At 33.9% G+C, this 12,281-nt stretch overlaps 1 protein-coding gene across 1 annotated transcript in view; it reads left to right on the top strand.

Moving 5' to 3' along the window:
- Positions 1 to 9,923, top strand: part of LOC129968534 (transmembrane protein 132E-like) — a 97,576-nt gene extending 87,653 nt beyond the window's left edge. The window contains exons 7-10 of the mRNA XM_056082521.1: positions 1,602 to 1,692; positions 3,260 to 3,490; positions 5,810 to 6,001; positions 7,420 to 9,923. Coding sequence (XP_055938496.1) covers positions 1,602 to 1,692; positions 3,260 to 3,490; positions 5,810 to 6,001; positions 7,420 to 8,715 — 1,810 coding nt within the window. The 3' untranslated portion in view covers positions 8,716 to 9,923. The remainder of the gene's footprint in view (positions 1 to 1,601; positions 1,693 to 3,259; positions 3,491 to 5,809; positions 6,002 to 7,419) is intronic.
- The last annotated feature ends 2,358 nt before the right edge of the window (positions 9,924 to 12,281 follow it).

The following is a 12,281-nucleotide window of genomic DNA, read 5'->3' as shown; positions in this document are numbered from 1 at the left end:
CTAAATATGATATAATACAATATTGATCGATATTGTGCAACTGGCAATGCTACTTTTGTATGGAATTGAATCCATTGAAAGTTATTTAAAACTAGTGTAGAATTACAATTTCACTTAATTTTACTACAGGTTTATCATGTAGACTTATACACATAAATATTGCTGATACGTATAACCTGTTGTCAAACGCACCAACACTACATAACTGCATACTCAACTGGAACTTGGTCATCAGAGGAAGAAAGTTAAATAAAAACAAGTTAAGCAACAATGCCAAACTCCTGGGGAGGGGCATGGATTTGTGTACTCTTATTAGTACCCATTTTTGGCATCCAGCATACATAATATGATGGATTTTTGACTTACCTTTCAAATATGGTGAGAAATATCCGGTATGCATCTTGGACACATTATCACAGATTGGTAGATGTAAAGTTTAGATGATAGGATAGCTTGTTGCAATTTTGAATTGTGACACATTGACAGAAAGTTATCCTTTGATGGATTTGTTTCAGAATTTATGCAGATTTAGTTCCTAAAAAATTAACTCATTTTGCTTATTGTCTATTTGAGTTATCATGTCCATGTGTAAACTTTTCGGCGATGGATTTCATGAAAAATTTTGTTGCAGGTCTATAAACTGAATGCAAGAGGACTGCATAATGAATTCCAATAGTCTATTTCATTTAGCTGTGTTATCATGTTCAGAAATAAACTGACAGACATAATATTAAAATTTTATTTTATATTTATATTAACTCTCAAATTTAAAACGTGAAGATACATCAAAATTCCTAAATCGAATTTATTGTTAATTATACTACTTTCCCTTTGTATATTTGGTATGCCAGAGAGTAAAAAAAATATGTATTTTGATCACCGAAATGAAAAATTGCTAATGGTAGATAGTGTTTAAAATGGAAATCCCATGCCATTTTATAGAATTTTTTTTCAACAAACTTTAAATATGAATTTGTTTTTCAATCTTAATCCACTGAATGTCATAAAGTATCGTACCTAAGCTCTCTTGTATGCGTATAAAATCCGTATAAAAATTACTATCCAGTATAAATAGGACAGAAATTTCTAATGCAATTTTACATTATATTTTCGCCACAAAATTTATGTATGAATTTGCTCACCGTTCTTAGCTTATTGTATACCAAAAAAATGTTACTATATACATGCTCTTTATTGTCTGTGTAAAGTCACTGTAAAAGAGTACTATAACTTAAAAACAATTCAATCACAATTTCAATATCCAATCTTAATCCATTGAATGTCATAAAGTATCATACCTAAGCTCTGTTGTATGTTTCAAGTTTTTTTTAAAAATTGCTATCCAATATAAATAAGACAGAAATGAAATAGTACTGATGAAATAATATCATATTTTTTCCTACAAAATTTATGCATGTATTTGTCTCTTTTCTTAAACTTATTGAATACCAGAAAAAGTTATTATATGTATGCTGTGTTGTACGTATGAAGTCACTGTAAATGTATATTATAACTTAAAAGCAATTCAATTACAATTTCAATATTTAAATATAAAGTGTTTTTACACTAAAAATGAACTGTCATACTTTTTTATCTTTCAGAAAACCCGTGAATCTGGGATCTCCTAATAGAGGCAGATCCAATTTTGCTACTTCTTCTGTTACCAGAAGTGATCGCTGGTTGGATCGAGAAGTAAGTTCTTGCTATTGTTTTCTTCTATGATCACGATTTTATCTCAATCGTATGATTAATCTTATACATATAAAACGCTGGATCAGAAATCGCTGTTATTATTTATCGCTGAATGGCAACAATCGAATGTAAACAGATCGCAATACGAACGTTTCAAATTACTTCACTGAAGGTTTTTACAGCTTAACATATTTCAGCATTTGACATTTTGTTTCGAAAATATTGTTGCGAATTATATATAAATATACTAGCACTACCCGCACAGCGTTGCCCATGGCATAACATCCAAGAGGAAAAATTAGCTTTAAATTTAAGTCTGATTCATTCTGTCTCTGTAATTCAATTGCAATGCGATTTAAAGAGAGACGGTTACTTCGTTCAACGGAAGACTGTCCTTTCCTACGCGTGGATATTTTCTCTCTGATATTCGCTAACCGAACCTTTTTTTTTTCTCTGCATTTTCGTTATCGAGCAAAAAATGAAGCGTTTTGGCATTTAATGTGCTCCTGCCAAGATTGGATTTCCTTTTTTTTTGGCGTAATGAGTTTTGAATCGAATTTAAAATCAAACGTAAACAAAGAAATGTATCGCATATGCATACCACAGGTCTTGCTATTTGCGCATGCGCATGCGCATTTGAGGTTTTCAAACATGCGCAGAAAAAACAGATACTGCTGTTTTTGTTACATATTCAAATCAAGCAGAGGTCGGTCCCAGAAGAGCAACATTATTGGATAATCATTTTGTAACCGGAAGTACGTTGTATTTCCGGATGAACTGTCATTGGATGTTTGTTCTTTTTAAGTAAAAAGAACACACTGCCTGTGTGTATATACCGTAGCTGTAAACTCTGCAAATGCAGACCTTTTAGTTTTTCATTAAAAGAATTTGATTTTAATCTAAATGCCTGTTTTTTTTATACTCTGCTATTTTTGTTGAGAAAAACTCCAACAGTTTTATGCATGCGCGAATCGTAGTAGGAAAAGAAAAAAAAAAAAAATTAAAATCGCAATTGTAAAACTTTTTTTATTTTGATATTACTTCAATAAACTAAAACTTCAACAATAAATGCCCTACAAAACGGTACAAATATCTCCAATATCAGTTAAGTACTTCTCCAGTTTTTCTCTTTCAAACATACAGACGCTTTCAGGAGACTTCATTTTATACTTTATATAGATTTATAAAAAAAGGTGTTAAAATTAGATAAAACAGAGGACTAAAGTGACTGGTATCAAAAAATTTTTTTTTTCATAATTATATGTAAAAAATGTGTTAATCTTTTCAAAATTTATCAAAAAAATACCAAAATTTTTGCTAATTTTTTTAATTTATTACAATTTTTATTAATTTTTTTAAAAAAAAGGCTCTATTGTGCACATCTCTTATCTAAAGTTATTTGTGATACTTTTCGCAGCTGAGGTTTTCATTCTAAATCAAAAATTGATACACATTTTGTTTTAAAATAATTATGAGTTGAGATAAATAATAGCAAATTCGCAACTTTATAGGTTAGATATTTTAAATTTGTGCATATATATCTGAAACTATGTTCTTTGTTTTCTAGGATTTCGACATCGTATGCCGGCTGCGGTATCAGCAAGCTAATATCGAAGTATACACTCGATTCTTTAGCGTGGATCACAATTCTGGCAGGGAATCGTACCTCCTAAGCAGGAACGCGTATCCACGAATCACGGAATGGGTGGCTCCTTTTCTGCGCGTAGCTGATATGCGAATCGCCCATCTGCAAGGGACCGTGGTCAGGGGAATGCAAAGTGGAAGAACTGAAGTACAGGTAAGTCCTCAGATTTGTTTTTAATGATTAATGTGACGTTTAACTTTTTCAGATTGTCTACCAATCAAAAAGTTTCTAAAAATTCGTTTTATCCCTTTTCTTTATTTATTTTCTCAGTATAGAAAACCGATAACCCATTCATTTCTGAACATGCACATAAGTTAGAATTTTATTAACAAGCAAAATAATAATAATAATAATGTAAATTCATGTCTCTTATGAAACAACCCAGTTAACTTATGGAAATGGATACCCTATTTGCACAAGATATTGCCCAATATATCGACGATGTTGCTCGACATTCTGAATGCCGGCCAATATCGTGGAAATATCGTATAATGTTGTTCAGGACTCTGTGCGTATAGGGTATGGTAGTGAACTAAGTTCAGATGACGACGATGATACATGAGTCTCCACTCCATGATAAAACGGGGGAGAAGGGGGCGTGTAACGTAGATAAGTCGATCTTTTGGAAAATTAAGAACTGATGCAGCAAATTTTCTGATTATGCTATTCACTCACTATTCACTACGTTAAAAGTTGATTTAATTTGATTAAATTAACACCTCTTTCATAGCTACACGAGGGCTTCTAAACATATTATAATTTGAACTTTCATTACAGGAAGCCATTTCAATTAACAACTTTCCTTCTTAAATCTCTATACTAAACCAACTTGAGAACGTTTAACCTTCGTTTATATATTTAATACGCAACAGATCCATGTAAACAATTAAACTTCGATTAAATTAATTCGAATTCTTGATTTTTCAACTCTGCATGCGGAAATTGCTAAATAAATACTATAACTGAAAAGAGAAGCGGAAAGCACTACATTCACATAAACAAGCAAGACGGAACACACATTTGCTTGTTGAAATACCTCATGTTTTCTGGATTTTTTTAAAAAAATTCTATAAATAACACAATTTTAACTTCCGACGATCGTACTTTAACTAGGTAATGAGGGATATCTAAAGACATGCTTATTTGAAAAGAATAGCACGTGCGCAGTCAAGTCTTGACACAATCCATAAAAATATAGTGTGCAATGTATGGAATCCATCCCAATTCTTCCTTTTTCGAAAAATATTCGCATTTAGGGACTGTTCATGCATAAGGGATTGAGGAACTGTAGCATCTCCAGTGTTTTTTCATTACACATAATTTAATTTCATAACGTTAATTTGTTTAATTTTGCAACTATGCAACTATTCATCAATTAATTAATAGCATTCATTAGAGCTTTCAACGTTCAAGAGAAACATAGAGAAAAACGGTATAACTATCACAGTAGAGAGAAAATTTTCGAAAAGTACCTATTTTTGCCTGCGCGCACGCGTAGTAACAAAGCGCAATAGTTTCACTCCATAGTTTCTGAAGGGAGAAAATGAATATCAGAAATGCAGAACTTCTTTTTTTCCAGAGAATCTATTGGCAGAGGGGGGGGGGGTAAAATTCTTTCCGACTGCGGATTTTTTTTGGGGGGGGGATTTTGAAAGATGAATATAAATAAATAAAAAAGTAAGGAATAATTATTGTTAAATAAAAATTAATAAAAAAAATATTGAACTATTAAATACGAAAGTAACATCCTTATATTTGTAACTATTCTTTTTGCACATGTTGAAACACTATATTTGCAGTTTCATGACTTTCATTATTCAACTATAACTGACTAAGTTTTTATAGTTGAGAGAAGCAAAGTGCGAAAAATAATAGAAAACACGTATTTTAGAATTTTATATTCAATTAAATTAATTTAAAACTAGTAATATCTTAGTTAAAATTTGGATCTAATCAAAAATCTTATTATGATTTTTATTGATAAATGATTAAATTATTCAAAATGTTATTCTGTAAACAACAGAAAAATACAATAAAAAAGCAATATTTAAGTTATATTAATAAGCCTCACTGCACTGCATTGGATAAATTACAGCACTCACCCACCCCTCACGTCTGCCATGCCAGAGCCATCAATATCCATATTACAAATATTAATGTATCTATAAAAAAATCTAATTTTTGTCTGTGTTTGTCAGCATGTTATTATACGCAGTAGACCTAAAAGAATGTAAATCATAATGTGATGGCATTATAGATGCATTAACAATGAGTGTTTATGAAATATTTTTCTTTCTGCTGTTTGTTTCCAAACCTTTTGGTCTGCCTCATGACGACCCACCTACCCGAAAGGGTGTAAGACCTTGAAGATTGCCGGGGAAAGCATTTCCAATCTTTATTATCATCGAAAACATCATGATAAAAGTGTTATTAAATATCTAAATTATACTCATTTTTAATTTGCTGTTTTAGGTGTTGTCGCCGATTACCGGTAGAGTGAGCGGAGCCAAAGAAGTGCGCGTCGGCACTGACAAAGAAAGCATCACTCATTTGGAGGTGACAGTGATTACCGGACTTCAGCTGTCAGTCTACCCTGACGAATCTTTACCGGGTGTCTTTGTAAGTCAGACAGCGATCAGTCATAAATTGACAACTCAGTATCAGGTAAGACAGTTTCTTTAATGACAATCACTTTTTGCATGAAATTCTGCTTGTTCTGTTATATTATTCGATATTACATATAACTTAGCATTTGGTCAGTATTGCTGCTGCCTAGGCTCCCATACATGAAAGCGTCAAAAATTTACTACAATGTAAATGTAATGTTATATCTTAATTTAATTTCAATTTCAATTAATTTGCTATTTTTTTAATCTTAAATTAACCCGTCCATTCTAAAAATTTTCTTTATTTCCTGGTATAAATTCCACTTTTTTATTTAATTATTTCTAACACTGCTCTAAATAATTGCTTACCATTGCAGTCTTTCATGCTTAGAGCAAAGGGATAAAAATCTTTACACCGACGCGTTTCTTTTAAAGATACCTATGATTCTCTTTTATAAGTCAACATGTATCTAAGAAATCTTTATCAGAATCTTTTAGTAAAATCACTAATAGGAAAATTTTCTGTCACTTTTGCTCCTGTATTTTGATGCAAAAGAAAATGCTCCAACTTCATCCCCATGTACAAACATTACCCTCCAGAAGTGAAATAATTCTCTCTCTATATAAGGATCTGAATAATAAATTTTAAAAAGAACACCAATTTAGTTCATTTCAAATATTTATATACTATTTTTGTGAGTATAAAAATTGTACCACCAAAAAATAATTTAATGTACCATTAGTGGTACATAAAGCATAAATTAAGAATCCCTGACTTAATGCTTCATTGCAAAGCTAATTCACCATTTGCTTATTATTAGCATATGTTGATTTGGCTACTAGATTTTTTTAGATTAAAGGAAGCTAACTTTAACTTTTTTTTTCCTTCGTAATATGCTTTCTTTTCAAAATTTAAACAATTATCTATCTATAGCATAGAAATAAATATTTGTAAAAAAATGTAATATTAAAAATCTGCAATATGATAAAAAAAATCCCATGATTTTTCCTAACAACATAAACTTTAGGTGGTAAATTTTCACTTTCAATTTTTTTATTTGAATATGAAGGAATAAAACTTGAAAATCAATAAATAAAGATGTTAGAACAATGAAAACTTTTTGATGTTTGTAAAATTTTCATGACAAGTAGCCTTTTATTTATTTATTTTTTTTGCTTGAACCACCTTATATATTCTAATATCCTAACAGAGTACGAAACAGTAAAATTGTAATAAACTGTGCTTCATTTTTAATGCAAGCAAAGGAATATAAAAGGTGATTTAGTCATGTGAGCCTAAAATAATGGTTAAACGTAAAATCGGCTTAATTAGGAAACGTATCTAGAATATATTTATTAAATTATTCAAATTTTCCATAACAACAACAACAACAAAAAAAAAAAAAAAATGTTGTTTGTAAGAAGAAATTTTGTGATTCATAAATAGTGAAACTACTTTTTTTTCTCCAATTGCAGGAAGGTTTATTGAGCATAAAACTGCACTACTCTGATGGAACATCAACCATGCTATCAGATATAACAGACACCGACTATCATTTATCTGTGGATACGTTCGACAGTGGAGTTGTGGCGTTTGCCCCTATGGCTGGCCTACACCATCCGAGAGTAATTGCCATTGGCAAAGGAAAGGGGGATCTCCTTCACGTTACGTTAGAACTAGCAGAAAGGTGCCAGAAACGCCGAAGTCAGCCTCTAGCCATGGCATACGCTTATATAGACGTTGACTTTACTAATAACAAAGCCATCATGAATGATGTTCGTGTTAAACCACCGAAAAATCTTGACGGTGGCAGGAAGCGAACAGACCACATTGATTCATTTTCTCCAGCAGGTGGAGATGCTGGGGAAACATTTATCAATTCGAACGACGCCAGTTCTATTTTGTACCAGGATGCCATCAGTCACCGCGGGAAATCACATTACCATGAACCCGCAGTTCAGGCTCGTCAGAACCTGGTCCATCCTTCAGATCTTACACCCCTCGAAATCGGAATGTATGCCCTTCTCGGCGTCTTCTGCCTAGCCATTTTAGTTTTCCTAGTGTCTTGTTCCGTATTTGCGGTGCGATATCGGCGCAAACAGATACCACCTGTCACAGAGACCAGCGACACAGTGGCTCATGCCCACGACTGGGTGTGGCTGGGCAGGGCGACGCTGGAGAGGAATTCAGTCAACACACGTTGCTCGCAGACTCTGGTGCCGATGGCCGATTTCAACGGGAATCACCAATCCGAGGGGCTTGACACGAACACAACCAAGGTGCAGCGGCGCGAAAAGAAGTCCGGTTCTCGCGCGGTAGGCAGTGGTTGCCGAAGTAGCAACGTCTCTTTTCCTGGATCAGAAATCAGCATTAGAATCACGACCAACCCGCAGGAGCTGAGGGAGGACGAAATAGCGATGCTGGAGAAGAGCACTTCCACCTGTAACAACGGGGGAGGGTTGGTGAATAATTCGGGAAGTGCCACTGTCTCTAGAGAGAAAAGGGTTCGAATCGTCACCAATCCTGTCCCGCCCCCTCTGCCTCCTGGTAATAATCCACTGAAACTATTTCCTCCTCACCCACCACCTCCCATCCCACCACACCGTAACTTCCCACCTGCTGTACCGCCCCAGCAAAGACACCTCAAGGAATTCCACATGGGCAGATTCAGGGGACCAGCCAACAACGGAGAGTGGGAATCGGTTGCTCAGGGTATGAATTACGATCAACTCATCGAGTACTTCGAGAATCTGAAAGAATCCAATGCTTGAAGAGCTGAATGTAAACAAATTTTTCAGTTCCGAGAGCAGCCGTTATGATTCCTCCTCCCGACAGCTACACTCCAAGTTATGGTTGGTGATGAAGACCAGTTGCATTACAGCAAGGTTCAACTTGCAGCGATTCTAGTCTGTTACTACTAAATGAAATACCACACTTTATGTTCATGCTTACAATTGATCCGAACGTGCAGATTCTTTCCGTTGGAATTGCACCCATTGTGGAAATTTTCTCTGAGCCTTCAAATTGTCGATTTGTCTGTAGTTGTCTCTAGTCCATCTTTAACCTGTACATTTTATTGAATTCGAGAGTCACCAGGAAATACCGTAGGGAGTTTTTTCTAAATGATGTTACATGTGTGTTTCAGTTTTTATAATGTTGATGAGCATGGATGACAACTGTTAGGACTCTAAATTAAGCTAGGAATTCATTTGTGAACTAAAAGTAAATGTATAGTAGTTACTTATGATTTATTTACATTCTTCTTATTTTTTCTTTATGTAAATGAGAATTTATTAGCCAAACTTTTTCTCAGCTTTTTCTTACTTTTTTTTTTCCTGAAGTACAAAAAGTTTGTCTTCTGCTCAATATGCATTTATTTATTTTTTTATAAGTTTGTTGATACACTTGTCCTTCGTTCGATTTTATAACTGCGATATAAACTTGTTTCTTAATTCAGATTCCAATTTGTAGCTTTGATGTTTAATCACTATATTTACAAGTACATACAATTTACAATTTTTTTTGTTGACACCACTTGGTGTTAAAAAAAATATATCCTTAAACATTTATAGAAAAATGTGTTTGTAATTCCAGTCTGCGATTTGCATAAGTTTATTAATTTCCATTAAAAAGTATTTTTTTTTTTAAATAGGTCCATTTGCTGTGTTGACATTTGTGTATTCTCTTGGTACACAAATGGAATAATTTCGTGAAATTTTTCACATGCATTTTGTAAAACACAGCATGCATTCAGGATTGCACACAATACTTAAACGATATTAATTCGTAGGAATGCATGAGAATTTAAGTGTACTGTCAATGTTGCTTGATTTTAATTTTTTAAGAACATGAAGCATTTATCATCAGTCATGCTGTTTGATAGCTGATTTTTCTGTTTTATGTAGCGTTTTATTTGTATAAAATGCTGTCCAAAGATTATTTCAGAGATCTTGTAATTAAACCATTAAAGCTGTATATATTATTTATAAGAGTTCTGTGTTTTCTTTAAAATTTTTGTGTCTGGATACATCACTTTATGCATGGATATCTCTTAAGCCCACAAAAATTCAGTTGGCTTACAAATGAAATGTTAAGCAGGATGCCTTTTGTGTTAATAATTTAAGATTTTAAGACTAAAGGACCATCAACACAATGCTTACAAAGTTTCATGACTTTAACCCTTTGCAGTGGAATGTCTTCTCTCTGCTGCCATTCAACACAGTAAATCATTTTGACATTTTATTTATTTTTAAAAATTTTAATAGTTAAAATTACCTACAGAATGTAAAAATGATGTAGATTCATTTTTCCGGGAAACTCAACTTAAAGCAGTTGCTTGTATTTATTTTTTTGGTGTAATTAACAGATCCATGTATTAAGTGAATAATTATGCGCCGAATTATTTTTCCGACTGCAAAGGGTTAATTTTCTGATCAGTTTGGATTCTCATACTCTAGATTTTGAAACAATAATTTTAATTACTGTAATTTAATTTAATTTTTTAAAATTGTTAAATTTACAAGACAAAGACAACAATCTGTTCCCAGAATAAAAAACAACTAACTGTCAAAAAAAAAAAAAAAATGTTACCAAAATTTGCAATATTTTTTTAAATTTTCAGAAGTAGCGAGTATAACCATACAATCCAAATATATATATATGTAATTCAGCTTTAATTTATCACAGGGTCAATGTATAAAATCTATCAGCACAAAATCCAAATATACACTGATAGAAAGAAAAAAAAAAAAAAAAAAAAAAATCCCAACACCAAGAATAAATTATTGAAGAGTAATGAAATTTGGACAATGCATCTGTCTAGTTAACATATTTAATTGATTAAATTTTCAAGATCAAATGTTAATTTAAGCTCAAGAAAACGCATTTCAAATGTGAAATGCTGTTACATTAATAGTTGGTGTAACCTGAAGAATTTTGAATGCAAGTTCGCAAACGTGCATGCATTGTGTCATACATATGCCGAATATCACTTTACGGTGTGGAGCTCCATGCTTGTTGTACTTGTTCTGTTAATACCGGGATGGTCAGTGCTGGCTGTGGATGATGCTGGAGTTGTTATCCAATGGTACCCCACACGTGCTTAATTGGAGACAGATCTGGTGATCTCGCAGACCAAGGTAATATGTCGAAACTTTGTAGAGCACGTTGCATTATAACAGCAGTATGAGGGCGAACGTCATCCTGTTGGAAAACAACCCCTTGAATGCTGTTCATGAATGGCAACTCAACAGATTGAATTACCAGACTGACGTACAAATTTGCTGTCAATGTGTTTGGGATTACCACGAGAGTGCTCCTGCTGTCATAGGAAACTTCTCCCAGACCATGACTCCAGGTGTAGGTCAAGTGTGTCTAGGCTGCAGACAATTTGGTTGCAGGCGTTCCCCTGGCCTCCTTGTGACCAACGTACGGTCATCACTGGCACCAAGGCAGAACATGCTTTCATCAGAAAACATAACATATCTCCACTCCGTGCTCCAATAAAATATGGCTTGACACCACTGGCGTCGCAAACGGCAATGGCTTTGAGTCAGTGGAATGTACGCTACAGGACGCCTGGTGCGATGCTGTCCTTGAAGTAACCGATTTCTAACAGTTCGCTGTGTCACTGTGGTACCAACTGCTGCTCGAATTTCTGCCGCAGATGCAGTACGATGCGCCACAGTCGTATGCCGAATATGGCGGTCTTTCCTCCCAGTAGTGCCACGTGGCCGCCCAGAACGCGGTCTTTTTGAGGCAGTACTATTCCTCGACCACTGCTCCCAACAATTGTGCACAGTGGATACATTCCGGCCAAGTCTTTCTGCAATATCGCGGATAGAAAATCCACCTTCTCGTAGTCCTATTACACAACCCCGTTTAAACTCGATGAGCTGTAGATAATGGCTTCTTCGTCTTCTTAAAGGCTTTCTTGGCTAACATCAACTCAGTAATCAAATTTCAAAGATAAATAACGCTCACGAACTTTACAGCACACATTTAAGGCAAACTTGATTTGCAAATTCTGAGTGGCGCTACTAGCGCCACAGTTATGCATGAAATTTGAATCGATGTCATCTTTCAGATGTATAAAACGCCTATCAAATTTTGTTTATCTAATACAAGTCGTCGGGACTTTTTTCCCCCATCAGTGTATATAATTTCAGTATCTATATAATTTAGCTTTATTATGATATCGTTAATCCCTAGTAAACACTCCACATGATGATATTCCAATGAAATACTGATACTATAAAACCTATCAAAATGGTAGGTCAGATATTCATGGTAAATTCTTCTCAGTTCATTTGGTCTATAAATTTAGATTAAGCACTAA

The sequence above is a fragment of the Argiope bruennichi genome, chromosome 5 (assembly GCF_947563725.1).
Source record: "Argiope bruennichi chromosome 5, qqArgBrue1.1, whole genome shotgun sequence".
NCBI lineage: Eukaryota > Metazoa > Arthropoda > Arachnida > Araneae > Araneidae > Argiope > Argiope bruennichi.
This window is presented reverse-complemented; position numbering and strand designations above follow the sequence as displayed.